Below are 22,993 nucleotides of genomic sequence, written 5' to 3' on the forward strand. Positions count from 1 at the left end.
ACTGAAAAGCCACCTGTTCAGCCGGGCATTTGCGGACTTGGAGAATTTCCTCTGTACCAATTTGCCATTTAACTAATTACTGGTCTGAGCCATGTTTATACGCTTTGAGCCCTATGGGAGAAAAGCACTTTTCAAATGTTTGTTGTTTAATGTTCACTTTTATTTTGTTTTGTTTGTTCTGCTTGCCTGTACCTGTGCACCGATTCATAAAAGCCTAAAACGACGTACACTTGCTGGACTACTGTCGGACAATTGACAGATGCACACAGACGCCAAAAGACAGCAGCTGACGGGTAATCGTTCACGGTTATTGATGTGATATAATGGAGACGCGAACGTAAGAGGAACAGTAGGATGCCTGTGGGGAAGTGATTGAAAGCTTGTGCGTCCTACGCATGAACTCTGTCGGGCACACGGTGGTTTGCCAATACCTGTGAACCCCATCCAGTATGTGTAACAGTTGGCCGACTGAATCTGCCTGGGTGGATCATTCTATACAGCAGACAACTGTACCTTTTCACTGTCAAGAACAGCGCACCCTGTCGGGACCACTGACTGTCTGTGAATGTGACGGTTCTCGTTAATTTTAAATGACAATAGTCCAGGTGAATACTCAATGGTTCTGCCTGTTACTTTCTGGCAGGAGATTAAAGGGAACCTAAACTGAGAAGGATGTGGATTAGGGCTGCACGGTTTTGCGGTTTAAAACCGAAACCGCGATTCACATGCAGACGATCTTGAGATCGTCAGTGGCTTCGTTTTTTTGTGCTAGTAGCGTTGCCGCCCCGCTCTGCTACCTCCCTCCGGCTGCCGCTAATCCCTGGCTTCTATGCTGCCCCACTCTGCACTGCATCTCCCAGAGACAGCATATCCGCTAACCTCACAGTCCCTGCGACGGGGGAGGGGCGCTGTGCACATGCCGGGAGACTGAGTCAGGAGAGTGTGGCCCCTCAAGCAGAGCTGTTTCTGCTGCATCCGCTGTTTTCTCCCTCCCTGAAAAGGATGACAGCGAACAGCTCTATGGAGAGAACAGGCAGCTCCGGCCGTGAGAGTGTGGGATGCTCTCCCCCCTCCTTCCTTCAGGAAACTTCAAAGGCTGCCCCGTGAAGTAACTTTTTTTTCAGCTGTGATTGCACGGAGGTGGGGGTGGGGAGAGGAGTGTCAGAGCGGGCGCCTGCCTGTGTGCGTGTCAGAGCGGGCGCCTGCCTGTGTGCGTGTCAGAGCGGGCGCCTGCCTGTGTGCGTGTCAGAGCGGGCGCCTGCCTGTGTGCGTGTCAGAGCGGGCGCCTGCCTGTGTGCGTGTCAGAGCGGGCGCCTGCCTGTGTGCGTGTCAGAGCGGGCGCCTGCCTGTGTGCGTGTCAGAGCGGGCGCCTGCCTGTGTGCGTGTCAGAGCGGGCGCCTGCCTGTGTGCGTGTCAGAGCGGGCGCCTGCCTGTGTGCGTGTCAGAGCGGGCGCCTGCCTGTGTGCGTGTCAGAGCGGGCGCCTGCCTGTGTGCGTGTCAGAGCGGGCGCCTGCCTGTGTGCGTGTCAGAGCGGGCGCCTGCCTGTGTGCGTGTCAGAGCGGGCGCCTGCCTGTGTGCGTGTCAGAGCGGGCGCCTGCCTGTGTGCGTGTCAGAGCGGGCGCCTGCCTGTGTGCGTGTCAGAGCGGGCGCCTGCCTGTGTGCGTGTCAGAGCGGGCGCCTGCCTGTGTGCGTGTCAGAGCGGGCGCCTGCCTGTGTGCGTGTCAGAGCGGGCGCCTGCCTGTGTGCGTGTCAGAGCGGGCGCCTGCCTGTGTGCGTGTCAGAGCGGGCGCCTGCCTGTGTGCGTGTCAGAGCGGGCGCCTGCCTGTGTGCGTGTCAGAGCGGGCGCCTGCCTGTGTGCGTGTCAGAGCGGGCGCCTGCCTGTGTGCGTGTCAGAGCGGGCGCCTGCCTGTGTGCGTGTCAGAGCGGGCGCCTGCCTGTGTGCGTGTCAGAGCGGGCGCCTGCCTGTGTGCGTGTCAGAGCGGGCGCCTGCCTGTGTGCGTGTCAGAGCGGGCGCCTGCCTGTGTGCGTGTCAGAGCGGGCGCCTGCCTGTGTGCGTGTCAGAGCGGGCGCCTGCCTGTGTGCGTGTCAGAGCGGGCGCCTGCCTGTGTGCGTGTCAGAGCGGGCGCCTGCCTGTGTGCGTGTCAGAGCGGGCGCCTGCCTGTGTGCGTGTCAGAGCGGGCGCCTGCCTGTGTGCGTGTCAGAGCGGGCGCCTGCCTGTGTGCGTGTCAGAGCGGGCGCCTGCCTGTGTGCGTGTCAGAGCGGGCGCCTGCCTGTGTGCGTGTCAGAGCGGGCGCCTGCCTGTGTGCGTGTCAGAGCGGGCGCCTGCCTGTGTGCGTGTCAGAGCGGGCGCCTGCCTGTGTGCGTGTCAGAGCGGGCGCCTGCCTGTGTGCGTGTCAGAGCGGGCGCCTGCCTGTGTGCGTGTCAGAGCGGGCGCCTGCCTGTGTGCGTGTCAGAGCGGGCGCCTGCCTGTGTGCGTGTCAGAGCGGGCGCCTGCCTGTGTGCGTGTCAGAGCGGGCGCCTGCCTGTGTGCGTGTCAGAGCGGGCGCCTGCCTGTGTGCGTGTCAGAGCGGGCGCCTGCCTGTGTGCGTGTCAGAGCGGGCGCCTGCCTGTGTGCGTGTCAGAGCGGGCGCCTGCCTGTGTGCGTGTCAGAGCGGGCGCCTGCCTGTGTGCGTGTCAGAGCGGGCGCCTGCCTGTGTGCGTGTCAGAGCGGGCGCCTGCCTGTGTGCGTGTCAGAGCGGGCGCCTGCCTGTGTGCGTGTCAGAGCGGGCGCCTGCCTGTGTGCGTGTCAGAGCGGGCGCCTGCCTGTGTGCGTGTCAGAGCGGGCGCCTGCCTGTGTGCGTGTCAGAGCGGGCGCCTGCCTGTGTGCGTGTCAGAGCGGGCGCCTGCCTGTGTGCGTGTCAGAGCGGGCGCCTGCCTGTGTGCGTGTCAGAGCGGGCGCCTGCCTGTGTGCGTGTCAGAGCGGGCGCCTGCCTGTGTGCGTGTCAGAGCGGGCGCCTGCCTGTGTGCGTGTCAGAGCGGGCGCCTGCCTGTGTGCGTGTCAGAGCGGGCGCCTGCCTGTGTGCGTGTCAGAGCGGGCGCCTGCCTGTGTGCGTGTCAGAGCGGGCGCCTGCCTGTGTGCGTGTCAGAGCGGGCGCCTGCCTGTGTGCGTGTCAGAGCGGGCGCCTGTCTGTGTGCGTGTCAGAGCGGGCGCCTGTCTGTGTGCGTGTCAGAGCGGGCGCCTGTCTGTGTGCGTGTCAGAGCGGGCGCCTGTCTGTGTGCGTGTCAGAGCGGGCGCCTGTCTGTGTGCGTGTCAGAGCGGGCGCCTGTCTGTGTGCGTGTCAGAGCGGGCGCCTGTCTGTGTGCGTGTCAGAGCGGGCGCCTGTCTGTGTGCGTGTCAGAGCGGGCGCCTGTCTGTGTGCGTGTCAGAGCGGGCGCCTGTCTGTGTGCGTGTCAGAGCGGGCGCCTGTCTGTGTGCGTGTCAGAGCGGGCGCCTGTCTGTGTGCGTGTCAGAGCGGGCGCCTGTCTGTGTGCGTGTCAGAGCGGGCGCCTGTCTGTGTGCGTGTCAGAGCGGGCGCCTGTCTGTGTGCGTGTCAGAGCGGGCGCCTGTCTGTGTGCGTGTCAGAGCGGGCGCCTGTCTGTGTGCGTGTCAGAGCGGGCGCCTGTCTGTGTGCGTGTCAGAGCGGGCGCCTGTCTGTGTGCGTGTCAGAGCGGGCGCCTGTCTGTGTGCGTGTCAGAGCGGGCGCCTGTCTGTGTGCGTGTCAGAGCGGGCGCCTGTCTGTGTGCGTGTCAGAGCGGGCGCCTGTCTGTGTGCGTGTCAGAGCGGGCGCCTGTCTGTGTGCGTGTCAGAGCGGGCGCCTGTCTGTGTGCGTGTCAGAGCGGGTGCCTGTCTGTGTGCGTGTCAGAGCGGGTGCCTGTCTGTATGCGTGTCAGGCTCTGTACCTCCAACAAGGGTAAAGTACTCCTGAACTGAGAGTGGGGGCGGGGGTTATGTTATTCATAAGGTTTTGTGTGCGGTGCTGTGACATAGGTCTGTCTAGTGCCACCAGGGATCCCCGTACTGTACAACTCTTCAACCACCAAGTTGAAAATAGGCGGGGAGGAAGAAGCAGTTCTCCTCTCTACACGCCCAGTCCTTCCCTTAGAATGCCCATTTCACCATCGACCATGCCCAGTTACGGTTTAGTTACCGACCCCTCATGCTCATACTTTTGGACAGGGACAAGCAGTCTGTTTCCGGAATTGGCACTGACCCGGAATTACTTACAGGGTCAGCGCCATTGTTGTGAAAAAGACAAGATTTAAAAAATAAAGAACAGTGTGGCGGAACAAGAGAGATGACAGGACAGAAAAGATGGCGGGGAGAATGCGAAGTGAGTAATGCTATGGTTTTTTTTTTTTTTTTTTTTTTACAGGTTAATAGTTCAGAAGTACTTTAACCACTTCACCACTGAGGGGTTTTACCCCCTGAGCACCAGAGCAATTTTCACCATCCAGCGCTCCTTCCATTCATTCGTCTATAACTTTATCATTACTTATCGCAATGAAATGAACTATATCTTGTTTTTTCTGCCACCAATTAGGCTTTCTTTAGGTGGGACATTATGCCAAGAATTATTTTTTTCTAAATGTGTTTTAATGGGAAAATAGGAAAAATGTGGGGAAAAAAATAATTTTTCAGTTTTCGGCCATTATAGTTTTTAAATAATGCATGCTACTGTAATTAAAACCCATGAAACGTATTTGCCCTTTTGTCCCGGTTATAAAACCATTTAAATTATGTCCCTATCACAATGTTTGGCGCCAATATTTTATTTGGAAATAAAGGTGCATTTTTTTCATTTTTGCGTCCATCCCTAATTACAAGCCCATAGTTTATAAAGTAACAGTGTTATACCCTCTTGACATAAATATTTAAAAAGTTCAGTCCCTAAGGTAACTATTTATGTATTTTTTTTAATTGTAAATTTTTTAAATTTTTTTTAATTACAAAAAAAAAAAAAATGGGGAGTGTGGGAGGTAATGAGTTAATTTTATGTGTAAAAGTCATTTGTATGTGAAAAATGTGTAGGGTGTAGTTTACTATTTGGCCACAAGATGGCCACAGTAACTTTTTGTTTTAATGCGACCTCCAAGCGAAGTATAAGGAGGCTGGACACGTGAGTTTTTTCTCACAATGATCGCGCCGCCCATAGGAGAGCAGCTGATCATTGCGGGGCTTAGATCAACGAACGGGAATGGATTTTCCCGTTCATTGATCTCTGGGCGAGCGGGCGGCGGCATGTTTACTAGCGGCGGGCGGCGTGTTTACGAGCAGGAGCGCGGACAGCGTCGGGAACGCGGAAAGTACGTATTTCTCCGTCCCTGGTTGTTAAAGGATGGAAAAAGGGGCGGAGAAATACGTACGCGCGGGGGTAAAGTGGTTAAGAACAACTGAACTAGACACCAACAGGTGACGGAACACAGGTGCATTAGGTTCTCACCTCCTCAAACAGCTTCTGGTTCTCTTCTCTTTGCGAGTTGCCATTCTGGCTGCTGGTGCTGGCTTTCTGTGCACTGCCCTGGGGCTCCTGCTTGGGAACTGCCAGTCTAGGTGGAGTTTTACGCCTTTCAGAGATATGCGATGGTCCATCTTCATGGCCATCATCGTCGTCGTCGTCCAGCACTATGATATCATGCTCATCCGCCATCTTCACACTTCTAGAACTCAGGGTCTGACACAAGTCATGACCAGCATTGTAGGTCGGAGGAGGTGTGGACTAGTGCTGACCTGTAAAACAATTCAGGCATGAATACAGCTGTATATAGCAAGCATCACATCAGAATTAAATTTTATTTTCCAGGTACAATGGTTATCGCACCTGAAATAGCTTGTAGCACACGTGGCGTTCAGCCAAGTGTTCTCCCCAGGCTCTTTTAGCCGAGTGCTCCACCCAGCTAGTTTTGATGAGCACCCAGCTGTCATCAGCTTACCTCATATTCTGTAAGCATAATTGCTTACAGAAGCAATGGCCCTGCATTTTCTCATCTCGCCCCACCCCGCTACTTTTTCATGCCAACCGGGTGGAAAAAAATTTCTGGGGAGAACACTGGTTCCACCATAGTGCAAATAACAGACAGTAAATAAAGAACACTGAAGACATATAGAAATAAAAGTGAATCTGAAGCCAATAAAAAAAAAAAAAAAAAAAAAAGGGAAGAGAACTACTTGGGGAAAAGTGTTCCTGTGCCTGGAGGTTTTGGTGAGGAGGGTCCTGTAGCGGCGTGGCCTAAGGGGAGCAGGTTAAATAACCTATAGCCAAGGTGGGATGGGTCGTGTGGGAGGGGTCACCCTGGATCGCAATCTCGCTGTTCCTCTCCCTAGCGTTACTCTGCTTAGTTGGAGCCTGTCGCTCATGGTTGCGCCTGCATGCCATATGCAGGACACTTCCTGCCAAGGAATAAAGGCAGGCATGTAGCATTTCTGGTTGCTTGACACCCAATGTTAAAGAGAACCCAAGGCGCAAGGGAAGGCAGATGGGGACACAGAGGCATGTTCCCTGCCTCATGACGTGTCTGTGTCGCCACCTCGCCGCGCTATAGCCCCCAGAAATTAGCGACAATAATTGTCGCTATTGCGGAGGGTAATGGGAGGAGAGGGATTCCCTGCTCAAGACGACCCCAGGGGGGCGTTTTTGCAAGCTTTCCCCAGCTGCCACTGGGCAGCTGTCTCTCCCTGGCTGCTCCCCCTGCAGCTCTCCCGCCTCCCTGCAAGCTGAGAATCTCTCTCTCTTTCCAGTGCCATGACCCCAGAGGTCACGAAACAGGCCAACGGAGCGGCGGAGAGGGCGGCTACCTGATCTGCCCAGCAGCCAAGTTTTGTTTTGTTTTTTTCATTTTATAACCCCACCTCGGGCTCTCTTTAAAAATAGGCCAAGTTCATGACCCTTGACCATGTTCATATAGGTGCTGACTCAATGTACATCCTCAATCCCCTTGGGGATAATACCCTTAATGTTATTCATATTTGTGAATTTCATTCTGTGTGTTTTTCCTTGTCATTTTTTGCTACCAGCTAATGTTTGTATAAGGATTTATAACTACTAAATAAAAAGATTCTGAAACCTAAACAGAGGCCAAGTTAAAAACAAACAGTACTATACCGCACTGAATATTTACCATAAACTCTGTATTGCTGAAATACAGTAGTTAAAAATAAATTAAGACACAGGACAGACCTAACTTAGTGTAACAGGTTTATTACTGTATAAAGAAGACTTCTGAATCCTGTATGGCCAGGAATTTTTTTTCTGGTTGCTGGAGAATTCTGGTTAAAGTGAATGGGAAACGCATTTTGAAAAAAAATGAAGCAAATACTTACCTAAGGAGAGGGAAATCTCTGGGTCGTATAGAGCCTTCAGTCTCCTCTCTCGGTGCTCTCTATCCTGTGCTGGCTCCTCCCCGTTTCAATCCCCCCACCGAAAGGGTGTTTGCAAGTCTTCAGGAGCCGTGTCCTCCCAAAGACGTGCAGCTCCATACTGCACAGGCGTGAGTGTGCAAGAGAGCGTGCTTGTGCAGGTGCAGTACAGGGCCGCCCTTCTTCAGGAGCACTCGGGATCCCTGAAGACTTCTGAAGCCTCCTTCGGCCAGATAAAGCAGTATTTGACTCATCTAGTCAAATACTGCTACCAGGCGAGCCAGCGCCGGAACGACAGGACCAGGAGAGGAGCGGGAAGGCTCTATAGGACCCAGAGCCTCTCCTTGGGTATCTGTCTCATGTTTTTAAATGCGGTTCCTATTCATTTTAACAGAGTCCTGGATAATAGGGAAAAGCATTCACAGCGCTCACTACATTTTATGTTACAGCCTTGGATTCTAATTTTTACCTTAAAATTCTACACACAACACCCCATAATGAGAAGGTGAAACTTTGAGGGTTTAGCAAATTTATTAGAAAAAATTAAAAACAAACCTGGGAAATCACATGTACATAAGTATTCACAGTCTTTGTTCAATACTTTGTTGATGCTCCTTTGGCAGCAATTACAGCCCCAAATTTTTGTGAATATGATGCCACAAGCTTGGCATACCTATCTTCGCCCAGTTTCACAAATTCCTCTTTGCAGTACCTGTCAAGCTCCATCAGGTTGGATGGGAAGTGTCGGTGCACAGCCATTTTAAAGGAAACCTGTAATAACAAAACACAAAATAAAGTTTCACTTACCTAGGGCTTCTCCCAGCCCCTTGCAGCCACTGTGTGCCCATGCCAGTCCTCAACAATCCTCCAGTCCCTGCCATGGCTTTGTTTAACTTTTGCCCATCGCCGGCCACCAGAAGTGTCCTGCACAATACGAAGTCGCACAGGCGCAGAGGCCGTCGACTTCTAATTTGGCGAAAGTGAAATGGCTGGGGACCGGAGGATCATTCCAGGATGGCACAGGGCGGCTGCAGGGGGCTGGCAGATACGTGAAACTTTTTTCTTAAGTTTATTACAGGTTCCCTGTAGGATCAACCTAGAGATGTTTAATGGGATTTAAATCTGGGCTCTGGTTGGGCCACTCAAGGACATTCACAGAGTTGTCCTGAAGCCACTCCTTTGATATCTTAGCTGTGTGCTTTGGGTTGTTGTCCTGCTGAAAGTTGAACTGTTGCCCCAGTCTGAGTTCAAGAGCGCTGTGGGATCAGGTTTTCATCCAGGATGTCTCTGGATATCGCTGTAGTCATCTTTCCCTTTATCCTGACTAGTCACCCAGTTCCTGCCGCTGAAAAACACCCCCACAGCATGATGCTGCCACCTCCATGCTTCACTGTAGGGATAGTATTGGCCTGGGGATGAGAGGTGCCTGGTTTCCTCCAAATGTGATCAATCTTTGTCTCATCAGACCGGAGAATATTGCTTCTCATGATCTGAGTTCTTCTGGTGCTTTTTGACAAACTCCAGGTGGGCTGTCATGTGCCTTAATCGAAGGAGTAGCTTCTGTCTGGTCACTCTACCATACAGGCCTAATTGGTGGATTGCTGCAGAGATGGTTGTCCTTCTGGAAGGTTCTCCTCTCTCCACAGAGGATCTCTGACAGAGTGACCATCAGGTTCTTGGTTACCTACCTGACTAAGGCCCTTCACCCGCGATTGCCCAGTTTAGATAGCCAGCCAGCACTAGGAAGAGCCTTGGTGGTTTTGAACTTCCTTCATTTACAGATGATGGAGGCCACTGTGTTCATTGGGACCTTCAAAGCAGCAGAAATGTTTGGGTATCCTTCTCCAGACTTGTGCCCCAAAACAATCGGAGATCTACAGACAATTCTGTGACTTCATCCTTGGTTTGGGCTTTGACATGAACTGTCAACTGTGGAACCTTCTATAGACAGATATGTGCCTTTCCAAATGATGTCCAATCTACTAAATTTACCACAGGTGACTCCCATTAAGCTGTAGAAACATCTCAAGGTTGATCCAGGGAAACAGGATGCACCTCAATTTTGAGCTTCATGGCAAAGGCTGTGAATACTTATGTGACAAATTATATGCCAAAACTTCAAGTACATTTTTTTCACGTTGTCATTATGGGTGCCGTGTGGAGAATTCTGAGGCAAAAAAATGAATCGAATCCATTTTAGAATAAGCCTGTAACATAAAATGTGGAAAAAGTGATGCGCTGTGAATACTTTCCAGATGATATATATCTCGGCATCCTGCCCCCCTGGGACCGCAATGCAACTGAACAAAGGAACACTGCATGCGGTATTTCACCGACTAAAAAAATGATTGCTGACCAGCCCTTTGTGAATGGAGGCCATTGTGGTGAAGCTGCCATCTGTCACATTATGACTATATGCCTTTAAGTCAGCCTTGCTCAGCAGAATGCCAAATAGTGAGCAAACAAAATGTCAATAACTACACTTCAGCTCCTCCCCTATTTTCAGTTGAGTTTTTTAGCCATTTTTGCATTGCTTGTGATTTCCCAGACACTCCATGCAGCCTTTAGATGGATTCTCTTAAAGAGACACTGAAGCGGAAAAAAAAATATGATGTAGTGAATTGGTTGTATACGATGAATAATTACTAGAAGATTAGCAGCAAAGAAAATATTCTCATACTTTTATTTTCAGGTATATAGTGTTTTTTCTAACATTGCATTATTCTATAATATGTGCAGATTACACAACACTCAGCATTCAAAATGAGTCTTTCAGAGCAGTCTGTGAAGTAATGACATCACCTCTAGCAGAGGAAAAGTAAATAGTCCAGGAACAGTTGAGATAATAAAAGTCAGATAACAGCCCTCTCCACGACTAACTTAGTCGGAGAGCTTAAAGGGAAGGTCCAAGCAAAATAAAAAAATGAGTTTCACTTACCTGGGGCTTCTACCAGCCCCATGCAGCCATTCTGTGCCCTCGTAGTCACTCAATGCTGCTCCAGTCCCCCGCTAGCATCTTGCCGACCTGGGAGGTCAGCGGGCCGCATTGCGTACATTTTTACGCATTCCCGCTAGTGCTGGAACATTAACACATACATTTTTACGCGTTACTGGTTCAATGCGTACATTTTTACGCATTGAACCAGTAACGCGTAAAAATGTGTGTTAATGTTCCTGCACTAGCGGGAATGCGTAAAAATGTACGCAATGCGGCCCGCCGACCTCCCAGGTCAGCAAGCTGCTAGCGGGGGACTGGAGCAGCAGTGAGTGACTACGAGGGCACAGAATGGCTGCATGGGGCTGGTAGAAGCCCCAGGTAAGTGAAACTCATTTTTTTATTTTGCTTGGACCTTCCCTTTAATGGCTTGTTTGCATAGAGATAACAACTGGAGTTTCTCAACTCTTCCTGTACTGGAAACAATTAGACTGATGTATCTGATCTTAATGTTTTATTTCTTAGCTGTGCTACACATACAAATCATAATATTTTTTTTTCGCTTCAGTGTCTCTTTAATGATACCATAAAAATGCTCGTGTGGACAATGTCACAAGTGGGCCTTGCGCGCTGCCACGAGTGGGCCTTGCGCGCTGCCACGAGTGGGCCTTGCGCGCTGCCACGAGTGGGCCTTACACATGAGAGAGGTTATGAAAGGATAATGTTGGGAATCCCTCTGCTCAGGTACCACCTTTTCAATGTAAAAATGAGTTTCCTGCAGCTAACAATCCTTTGACATTTTCATCACAATACCAGAAGTGACGAGTTCAGTGAGGCCACTGTCTGACAATGAGGGTGTGGCAGCTACTAATCCCTGGATTGCATCATTTCCGCTCAGGTCAGCTGCTCAAGAAGTTAAGACAAAAACAAGCTTCTACACAGATGTAGGTAAACATCAGCGACTGGAGTAGGACTTTAAGAAAGGCTGGTGAAGGGCTAGCTCCGCCTGACTATCCCCCGCCTCTCAACAAGTTGGAATGGCCTCTGCAACCCTGTCTTCAGTCAGCACGTTCATTGTAGCACTCATGTACCCCAGGAACCAACAGAGCTACTTCCAGCATAGCTAGGACTCACTGGGGTGCTCCTTACAGAATTTGGGTTGCCCTTCTCCTCCCCCCTCCACCCCCCCCCCCCCCCAAAAAAAAAAAACGTATTAGGTAGTCCTTCAGTCCCCAAGGTAACTATGTATTTTTTTTTTTTTTTTTGTGAATGCGTCTTGCAAGCATAGGAAGTACGCTTGCAGGAAGTTCAGGGAGGCTGGGAAACTTTTTTTTCACAATGATCGCGCTGCTTCTCATAGAAGCAGCCGGTCATTGCTGGGGGGCTTAGATCAACGAACGGGAATGGTTATTCCCGTTCATTGATCTCCGGGCGAGCGGGCGGCAGTGTGCACGAGCGAGCGGGAGGTGCGTATATCTCCGTCCCTGGTGGTTACAGGTTGTGCAAAGGGACAGAGATATACGCACCTGCAGTGGTAAAGTGGTTAAATAACCTTTGTAGCCATTTATCATACCACCCAGATGTAGTGTTAGGTAGCCAGATGTGTCATTGTTCTCCACAGAATTTTTTTTTCCCCCGGGTGGCATGAAAGGTAGTCGGGTGGGGCGAGATGTGAGAATGCAGGATCGGCGCTTCTCTGCACAAGTCTGCTTACAGAATAGGAGGAGGTGAGCCGATGACAGCCGGGTGCTTAACAAAACTAGCCGGGTGGAGCACCCAGCTAAAAGAGCCTGGGGAGAACATGTGTGTCCCAAAATAGTACCGGTTGGCTAGAGCTGCCCATCCCCCAAATCATCATCGAGTATGATTCGCGTACAAATGCTTTGCATAGGCAACGCATCACAATGCGAATTTTCGCATTATTTACGCAAAAATTTGCATTAAATCTATGATTACAGGAAACTGCCAGCAGTCATGACTGAGCTATTACTAGGCAGATTATGTTATATTTGACTAATGCGAATTAGATTTTCGCGCATTAAAATTCGCATAACGCATACAAATTTACAAGCGAATTTTCACCAATCAGAAAAATCATAAGATTTTTTTAGACGTGAAAATGTCACGCTATAGTGGAAACGTAACCTTAATTTGGCTGCAAAATTGTGTTTTTATCATAATTTGTGGTTAATCTTTTGATGGCACCTAAATGACTGACCAAGCGCAGATACTGCAGTAATTTTCATTACTCGATTGTGAGCCCTTCTGAGAGACAGCTAAGTGATAGACAATATACTCTGTACAGTGCTGAGGAAGACGTCAGGACTATAAAAATACTAAATAATAAAAAGGTGTCTGCCTTCTCTGGCACTCCACTATGCAGTTCAAGGGGCCCACCGCAGACTCTAAATTACACCGCTTCTGTAGGGGTATGGGCCCTACAGAAGCCACCATAGTGATCCCTACACCAGTGGCTCCTCTGACAGACATAGCTATGCACTCTGTTAAAGATGTATAAATAAAGGGATATAGAATATGAAACTCACTTCCACAACACCTGGTTATTAAAATGAAAGTGCTTTGTAAACCGCACGTGCTCAAGTCCGCTTTAAAGGGAAGATCCACGCTGCCCAAACAAACTGAACTTACCTGGGGCTTCTTCCAGCTCCTGGCAGTCGATCAGTGCCCTCGCCGCAGCTCCTCTCACTCCCGGTGTCCAGCGGTGAAGAAGCCGACCTCACCAGGTCAGCTTCCTGTGTGCTCTACGGCGCGGGTCACGTGGGGTACGTGACGTCATCGGGTCTGTACTGCGCAAGCGCAGAACTACTGGTGACCCGGTGACGTCACGTACCCCATGTGACCCGCGGCGTGAAGAGCACCGGAAGCCGACCCGGCGAGGTCGGCTTCTTCACCGCTGGACACCGGGAGTGAGAGGAGCTGCGGCGAGGGCACCGATCGACTGCCAGGAGCTGGAAGAAGCCCCAGGTAAGAGCAGTTTGTTTTTTGGGCAGCGCGGATCTTCCCTTTAAAGCGGACTTGAGCACGTGCGGTTTACAAAGCACTTTCATTTTAATAACCAGGTGTTGTGGAAGTGAGTTTCATATTATATATCATAGTTACATAGCTAAAAAAGGATGCTAACAAGGCAATGCAAATGTTTAAAATCATTCTTACTTTTTTTCCTAAGAGGTTTTCTCTCCCCATGCCCCCAGGCTCTAATATGGTACGCAGGCGCAAAAGAGAAGTAACATGGCATGCTGAATCAGCCTGATTGGCTGAAGCCTCTGCCACTCACCTCTCTGCGCTGCGATTGGCCACCTGGTCTCCCATTGTCTGCGGTGGTCGCAGATGCTGTTAGACCGCCAGAGGCCATCTCCTGTCACTCTCCTCTGCCCCCCCCCCCACACACACACACACACCTCTGCCGCCGCATTCTCAGTCTTCCTCGCACTGAACTTTGGGGAAAGATAAAAATGGCGCACACAGACTCCTGGAATAATGGTTCCAGGCGCTGCAGTTCCCTTCTATACTCTCTGCACTACCGCCGGTGGTAGTGCAGAGAATAGATGGGAACAGCAACGCTTGGATCCATTATTAGGGTTTGTTCACACTACAGGAGCTTTTCTAAGCACTTTGTGATTTTAAAAGCTCTTGTTAATGTTATTCTATGTGAGTGTTCTCACTGGAGCGATGTGATTTTGTAAAAATTCCCCATAGCATTGCATTAGCAAGAGATTTTCAAAATCACTAACGCTTAAAAAGCGCTTGTAGTGTGAACAAGCACTTAGGAGAGTCTGTTTCTGCTGCATTTATCCTCCCTGCTGTGCTCATAATTAGTGCGGGGAGGACAGGGATGCGGGGTGGGGAAGAATCTATCCGGAGGAAGCAGGATGGCCCCTGCCATCAAGAGAATGGACCTTTATTTACAATATAAATATTAAATTGAAGATAAACGAGGACACTACAAGATATCTGTTGTGTAAGTAGAGCAAGTATTTACATACTTACATATTTGTTTTTTGGGGGGCAGGTTATTGCTAATAGTTTCTTTTTTTTGTAAACATCCTCCAGGGCTGACCTGAGGTCTATCTGTATCCAAAATCCTATCTCAGAGCTTCACATTCTCTGTAGGAGTGAGGAAACTAAAGGGAACTTATTTATAGACACACAAATAACCTATATACATTCATGAACTGACATGTAGGGCCTATTTCCACTACACGCGGATTCCGCATCCAAAATGCAACACGTTAGTGTATGGAACTATTTCTATTTAACGTAAATTTTTGGAAGTGATGCGGTGCGTAAAAAAATCTGGATGGTATGCTGCATTTGTCTGCATGCGGGTGGGATCTGGATGTGAATCGCGACCAAATAAGTCAATGGGGCCGCATATATCCTTGTTACAAACATGGAAATTCGCGTTGCGAATGCGGATTTACCCAAACATGTGACGTGTTGTTACAGGGCAGTTTTCAAACCGCAATGCGTATTTCCCCAAAACCGCTTAATGCGTACCTGCAATCAAAACCGGATGTGGATTTCTGTACAAGACTCAAATGCATGCTGGTGGAAATAGGCCCTAAATATACTGTCAGATCAGTTCTGAGTGAAGGGCTGTAGCAGGTGGGTCAGAGACAGCTACTTTCTATTTTATGTAAGTTTAAGTCTGTATTTTGCTTATAAAACTTAATATACCTTTTGTTTTACTTAGAGGTTTCCTTAATGAGACCATACATCAGACGACTTGGTGGCCTATCGACCATCTGATTCGATTATAATCGAATTGGATGAAAATCTGTGCCGCCAAGTGCATGCCCGACCAACAATGTGGCCAATTTCCAGCTGAAAATTGGTCATATTTTCGATTGCACACGCTGCAAAATCTTGGGCCGACTTGCTCGATTGGGTGCGCAGCGGGAACAGCGTGCAATTTCACGATCAACACACACGAGGAAACCCCAGATGCTGTCCCCTAATGTAAAATGCCCCCCCGATGCCCAGTGCCGCCGAAAGGTAATGTAGACTTTACACTGGGCACCGGGGGGAAATTTTACATTTGGGGACAGCGTCAGATGCATCTGCCTATACATTGCTAGATATAGGGGTACCTTTAGTTTAGCAACATTCTTTGACATTGGTTTGCTGGGTTAGTAAGGCAATATCCATACAATCTGTTTAAAGGTGCCCACATTGCAATCTTTTCACACATTTTTTCACGATCGTTAGTAATCATCAAATGCTCCCATAAACTGGTCAATTAGGGCATTTTCTCTTCAGATATCATAAAATCCATCTTTCGGACCATTTGAATTCCCTGTGCCAATCGACCAAAGGATCGTTTCACATCAATTTTTGCAACACTGCGCAGTTTTCTGTACAATTTGATAAACGTATTGATAGATTGCATCTGATAAAAAAATTGTACTGTTGGACAACGTAACCTTTTGAGGACCACAGGCTTACACCAATCAACCCCCCCCCCCCCCCCCTCACCCCACAGTGACCTGGCCATTTTTTTTAAATTCATCACACTCCAGCTTTAACAGTATGCTGCTCAGCCATACAACTTAGCACAAAAACAAATCTTGCCTCGTTTTCTTCCCACCAACAAAGCTTTCTGTTGGTGGCATCGGATTGTTGCTGCGATAAGTATTTTTTTTATTATTAATTTCATTGTGGTTTTGTTATAAAAAAAAAGTGTGTGTTTTTATTTTATCCCTCCCCGACAGCCAATCCCCCCACAATCGCCTCTCACAGGCATCAGCCTATGAGAGTGATCAGATTGTGAGCCTCTCCTGGAGAAAGCTCAGTGACAGAGCTGTCCCCTGTACAACACAGCTGTACAAATGAATCAGTGGGTCTCTTTAGTTTAGAGACTGCCAGCTCTAATCGCGTCTGGCAGGCTATTCGCTGCCATTTCCTCCTCCTCCCCCCCCCCCCCTGCAGGGAGCGCCTGCACTATAGCTTGTTCCCTGCTAATCTTGCGCATTGCGAGATGACGCAATTCTGCGTCAGGCGGTCCAGGGGAGACACTCTGTGGCCGCAACCCTGTGTTAAGCTTTCGCAGAGTGATTAATGCTGATCAAATCAGCAGATTGATTTTTCTTCAATTTAATGGGTAAACTGTTACCGCTTTGAAGAAAGGTTAAAGGGGTTCTGTGGATAGTAAGAAGAAACAAAAACAGACTTACCTGGGGCTTCGATCAGCCCTTGTAGCTGTCATGTCCCGCACAGTCCTTTTCCAATCACTCACTCCCCCGCCGCCGGTTCCGGTCCAATTATTCCTCTAGCGAGCCTGCAGCTGTGCGCGTGCCCGCTCCCGCAGTACGAGAAAACCTTGTACTGCACCTGCGCAGTAAGCTCCCAGAGACGCAAGCGGGAGCTTGCACTATTCGTTTTGTTAGATAATTGACCGGTGCCGGCAGCGGGGAACAGAGGATCGTAGGAGGACGGTGCAGGACATGACAGCTACAGGGGGCCAATAGAAGCCCCAAGCAACTGTGGTTTTTTTTACTATTCACAGAACCTATTAAAGAGACAAGACAATATTCTCTGAATAGCGCTGCGGAAGATGCCGCACTGAGGTACAGTTAAAGTGAACCTAAAGCCATTAACCTCCCTGGCGTTCTATTAAAATCGCCAGGGAGGCTGCGGGAGGGTTTTTTTCTTATAAAAAAAAAACTATTTCATGCAGCCAACTGAAAGTTGGCTGCGTGAAAGCCCACTAGAGGGCGCTCCGGAGGCGTTCTTTCGATCGCCTCCGGTGCCCAGAATAAACAAGGAAGGCTGCAATGAGCAGCCTTCCTTGTTTTGCTTATATCGTCGCCATAGCGACGAGCGGAGTGACGTCATGGACGTCAGCCGCCTCCGATCCAGCCCTTAGCGCTGGCCGGAACTATATGTTCCGGCTGCGCAGGGCTCGGGCGGCTGGGGGGACCCTCTTTTGCCGCTAGAGCGGCGGCGATCAGGCAGCACACGCGGCTGGCAAAGTGCCGGCTGTGTGTGCTGCTTTTTATTTCATAAATAAAAATGAGCGGCGACCTCCGGCGGTAATGGACGGGTATACTCGTCCATACCGTCAAGGAGGTTAAAGAAAATCTGTAACGATAAAAGTTCCCCTGGGGTGAGGGAAGCATCCAGATCCGATCGAGGCTTCCCCCGTCCTCCTGTGTCCCACGGTCCCCAAACAGAGGGCATGTAAATATTTACCTTCCCGGGTCCAGCGCAGTATCGGCTTTCCGCTCGGAGATAGGCGGAAATAGCCGATCGCTGTCGGGCCGCTCTACTGCACAGGTGGAAGTCTCCTGCGCAGTAGAGCGGACCCGACAGAGATCGGCTATTTTCGCCTATCTCCGTGGGAAGAGCCACAACAGCGCCCCCACTGGAGCCAGAGCAGGTAAATATTGCACAGCCTGACAATTGTCGCCTGTGCGTTCTGTGGGCAGCGAGACCACCATGGGACACAGGAGGACAGGGGAAGCCTCAATAGGGTCCTGAGGCTTCACCCTACTGAGGTGAGTACCCCCCAGGGGGACTTTTCTCATTACAGAATCTCTTTAAAAAGAAAAATAAACCCAGTTTAACTTACCTGGGGGGCTTCTACCTTCTAGAATTATAACAGTATTAAGATAATTACAACAGTAATAATAGTTGAAGGACTACTATTGCAAAAAAAAGTCAGCAGTTTAAATCTGACAGAACTGACAGGTTTTGGGCCAGTCCATCTCCTCCTGGGAGATTCTCAGGGTTTCCAGAATGGCAGTTTAACTTCCAAAATAGTAAGATACCGGCTAGCCTCCCTACTCACCTGCACATCATTTTATTAGTTAGACTTAGCAACTGCTAAAAACAAAGGAAACCTTTATAATCCACCCATGAGGAAATGGACTGATCCAAAACCTGTCAGTTCTGTCAGAGATTTTAACTGCCTACTGTCGCAAAAATCTTAAAATGTAAAACACATACAAATAAGTAGTTTATTTTTTCCCAAAGTAAAACGAGCCATAAATTACTTCTCTCCTATGTTGCTGTCACTTACAGTAAGTATTAGAAATCTGACATTACCGACAGATTTTGGGCTAGTCCATCTCTCCATAGGAGATTCTCAGCATAGCCTTCATTCTTTGTAATGGCTAAATGAAAAGTATTCATACGAAGATGCTGAACAGCCTCCCTGCTTACTGTACACTTTTTTGGCAGTTGGACGGAGCAACTACCAATCACTAAGTGCCTTTAAAAATAAAGAAAACCCTGAGAAGATGGGTTAGTCCAAAATCTGTCGGTAATGTCAAATTTCTACTACTTACTGTAAGTGACAGCAACATAGGAAAAAAGTAATTTATGGCTCATTTTACTCTGGAAAAAAAACAACTTCTTAATTGTATAGGTCTACATATATTTTACATTTTAGGTTTTTTGCGATCGTGGTCCTTTAAGAGGCAGAATAATAGAATGAAGCTGGAGTAAAACACCAGGGAGGGGGGGAAAACTGTCTGAAAAATAATAGAGATAGAAAACATAAAAAACTGTGAATCCAGAGAGATGAGCTGCCCTGAGCAATGCTGATGAGAGGGGGGAGCAGCTATACTGGGGGGAGCACTCTATAGCGGCCCCATACACGGCCATACACAGGCATACAATGCTCACAGACGTCTCGGCGGTCGGGTGGGGGAGGGGAGCCGCGGATATAAAGGCCGAGCTGCTCCGGCTCCTCCTCCTCACCCTCCACACAGTGATAATCCCGGGAAGCGGCACTGACCCGTCACAGTAACGCTACTGGCTTCCTGGTGACCGGCACCGGTTCTACGAAACACCTCCAAACCGCTCCACCGGCAGCTTCCAGCGAGTCTGCGAGACGCGGGAATTCCGTTTCCGCTTCCGGGAGGCCGAGGGGGCGTGACTTGGCGCCAGCCAAGCAGGAGAGCGGCAGCTGTGCGCGCTCCCGCCGGCTCCTCAGTGCGTAGTGCGCGCCGCCGCCCTCCCAGCTGAGCTGCTCCTGACAGTGAGAGGGCGGAGCTTCTGGAGGCTGGGCGGCGGTAGCTCAGGACGGCCAATCAGTTGTCGTCTGCTCTGGGGCTGTGCTTTTGCTACAGGTTCCCATTGGCAAACTGAGGACTTTCAAGGGGGGGAGGGGTTTCCTAAAAGGTCACGCTGAGCCACACACAATACAGTATAATAATATGGTAAGACATCATGCTGGGTACACATAATGCAAGTTCTGACAGGATCTGACAATTATTTCCTAAATGTCTGATCTGCCCCGATCAACAGTGGGATAGTTCAGGAGCAGTTTGGATACAGATAATAATGAGGACAGCGGACATTGGTAATTAAAGCGGACCCAAACCAAACATTTTTTAAATTCAAAATATTTAGTTGCACCACTCTGACACATACAAATATAAATAAACACTCCTTCAAGCCTATGAGCATTTCAGTGCATGCTTTTCACCCTTCTCTTTTCATAACTAGGGTTATACAGGTGGCAGCCATTTGCAATTCCTCTTTTGTCGGACACCACCTACTCCAGCATTTTGCCGGATTCTGTCCCGGCAATATGAAAGGAAGGGAGGGGTTCCTCTAATAAATGTAAAATATTTTAGATTTGTCATCATGCAGCTGAAAAAAGGCTGCTATTTATTATTATAATTAAGAAAATAGATTTTATTTCTGAAATCTTGTATTTTTAATTTGGGTCCACTTTAAGGGGAAAGGGAAGCATTCACACAGCAGGGCACATGGCTGTGCTCATACCTGACAGAGGTTCCTGGCTCTTCTACTGACCACATATGCTATTGATCCGTTGTTATTGCCTGATGAAGCGGGATCAAACCTGCGAAACGCGTTGCATATTTGGAGTTCATAAATAAAATATATTGACTGTCTTTACTAAAGTCGTTGTGTGTACTTGGAGGAGGTAAGTCCACCACTACCTCCTCTATTTACCAAGAATTTGTTTTTTAAGCTCATTTAGCTTCCTTTTATCCTTTTGGCGCCTCTGTTCTCCTGCATAATATTGAGTCCACCCTGGGTGGAGGGTTGAACCCCCTTTTTCTCATCTACAGAGAGCGACTTCTTATTCCTGAGTGGGGTCAGGAAAATCTCCCCACCTGCCTTTACAGTGGTTGCCTGAGCGGTAACCCTGGTTTGTGAGTATTAATATTTACTCTATCTAATAACCATTTACCAGTACATATTACACTATTGGTGCTCTTGGTGTTCCTTGTTTTTATCATACCTGACTCTATTAAGTTCCCCAGTGATGCTCCATGCTTGTACAAACGCTGCTGCTCTATGCTCTGTAAACACGCTGCTGCTCCATGCTCCTTACACACTCTGCTGCTCCATCCAAAGTCAACTATAGCAGGGAAAGAGGGGGTAGTGCTGTGAGCTGCAGGATGCCTGCAGATATTCTGGTGTCTCAACGTCTCAACTTGTGCCTGTCCCCAGACACTGCACCGGCCCTGGTCTGAGGGGGGATTCTGGGCAGCTGTAATCCCCTCTGCGATTGCCTATGGTTTCCTCCCACCCTTTTTTCTCTTTTATTTTGTCATTAAAAAGTGAACCTGAGCCGGGTAAAGTTATTTACAATAAACAGATGATGTGCACGCAAAATTACATACTTACCTCTCAGTCAGTTCATCTCAGAAGCTCACCATTTTCATCTAATAATGATTCTTTTCAGAACTGGAATATATCAGTCACTGTCAGTTGTATATCAGTTGCTATCAGTTATTTATCAGGTGATGTCAGTTAAAACAAAAAAGGACAACTGATGAACAAGGTAATGTCCATGTTTCTTTACAGCTCATGTGGGAGGTATTACAGCTTGGTGCCCCGCCGAGTCAAGGTGTGAAAGGGGGCCAGCGAGGATATAAGCCAGGAGATAGAAAACATCAACCGTCCTTTATTCAAGACAGTGCAAGCGTTAAAGTGGACCTGAAGATATTTTTAAAAAAAAAACTTTCACTTACCTTCCAGCCCCCTGCAGCCGACCTGTGCTCACAAAGTTACTAAAGTTCCCCCGCCACAGCTAACTTTCGCTTCAGGCAGTCGCCGCCCACTGTGTGCTCGGTCACGCTTCAGTCGTTGGGACCGTACAAGGCAGGACTGCACCTGCGCAGGATGTTTCTGGCCACGGGAGCACGTACGAAGATGCGCGCAGCCAGGGGTGCGCAGGTGCACTGGACATCAACTTAGAAGTTGTCGTGAAGAAAAGTGAGCCGTGGCGGGGGAACGGACGATCGTTTGTAAACAGCACGGGCACAGGGCAGCTGCAGGGGGCTGGAAGAAGCCCCAGTTAAGCAAAACGTTTTTTTTTGTATATTCAGGTCCGCTTCAAAGGACCACTCCAGCGAAAAAAGTACGCAATTAAATCTGTAAAAACCAACCGGTTTTGGGCTAGTCCATCTCCTCATGGGGGATACTCGTTTTCAAAAGCATTTCCTGAACAGTTTAACTGCCAATATAGTAAGATACCAGCCAGCCTCCCTACATCTTTGCATGCTATTTTGTCTGTTAGACTTAGCAGGTGATGTTCAGGAAATGCTTTTAAAAACAAAAGAAAACCCTGAGAATCCCCCTTGAGGAGATGGACTAGTCCAAAACGTCAGTTGTGACAGATTATAAACTCACTTTTTTCACTGGAGTGGTCTTTAAATACAATGCGTTATAAACATACTGGCAAGGGTGGGTGAAGAGGGAAGGCCTAGGCACTTGCGTTGTCTTGAATAAGGCCTTGAACCCATTAGCAACGCTCTAATATAATGCTCTGCGTGAGATCCCACTTGAGGGATGTGATTTAAAAAAAAAATCCCCCCCATTACATTAGAAAGATCTTTACAAATCACAAGCGCTTAGAAAAGTGCTGCTAGTGGGTCACCTCTAGTGGCTTTAACCTCCCTGGCGGTATTGACGGTTATACACATCAATACAAAACGTATTTCACCATGAAGATGCACCAGGTTGAGAATATTTTGTTTCCCGATTTTAGTCCTCTAAAACTTGTTTGTCTTACAGTCAGGTGTATCTTATGGTGTGAGAAATACAGTAGCTTTCCTCTTTTCTCTAAGGTTTCCCCTTCTCTCTCCTTACTCTTCTGCAACCTCACAAATGGCTGTTATTTTACAGAGAGCTCCAAGCTTGAGTTAAAATACTGAATAGCTCATTTGATTTTCCCCTTGCGGTATCCTTTGTGAATTGACGTTTAAGTAGTATTTACCTCATAAGTCGGTAATTTTAATCAAAACGAAAATAATAAACAGCCTAGTGAATTGACATTTGACAATATGTTTGGTAACATAAAATAGCTGAAGGTTCTAGCTCTTCTCTCTTTTCTCTTGCACACGTCTCTCTTGCAGACATCCGCACTTCCCATCTGGGCAGGAAGTAATATATCTGTATGGCCTTCCACCTCTCCCGCCTGACTAGTTTCATCACGGTAAATTAAAGTGGACCTCAATTAAAAAAAATTATCTTCCTATTAAAGAGTAACTGTGGGGCATAAAATAAAAAATCTATTCTTTATTTTAATCTGGTAAACAAGTAATAAGGATGCTAACCAGGCAATCCAAAAGTTAAAATCTCTGTTACTTTTCTTGTTTATAAATGATCATTCCCCAGTTTACCCGACTCTTACTTGGTACACTGCCACAAAAAGGAAGTTGAAGGACATGTTGGGTTGT

General features: G+C 48.7%; 1 protein-coding gene across 2 annotated transcripts in view; it reads right to left on the bottom strand.

Moving 5' to 3' along the window:
• Positions 1-19,203, bottom strand: part of DAXX (death domain associated protein) — a 53,209-nt gene extending 34,006 nt beyond the window's left edge. For both annotated transcript variants that reach the window (XM_068250191.1, XM_068250190.1), the window contains exons 1-2: positions 19,069-19,203; positions 5,460-5,746 (exon numbers count right to left, since the gene is read on the bottom strand). In XM_068250191.1, the coding sequence (XP_068106292.1) occupies positions 5,460-5,666 (207 nt within the window). In that variant the 5' untranslated portion in view covers positions 5,667-5,746; positions 19,069-19,203. The remainder of the gene's footprint in view (positions 1-5,459; positions 5,747-19,068) is intronic.
• Positions 19,204-22,993: the final 3,790 nt, after the last annotated feature.

This window comes from Hyperolius riggenbachi, chromosome 8 (genome assembly GCF_040937935.1).
Source record: "Hyperolius riggenbachi isolate aHypRig1 chromosome 8, aHypRig1.pri, whole genome shotgun sequence".
Taxonomy (NCBI): Eukaryota; Metazoa; Chordata; class Amphibia; order Anura; family Hyperoliidae; genus Hyperolius; species Hyperolius riggenbachi.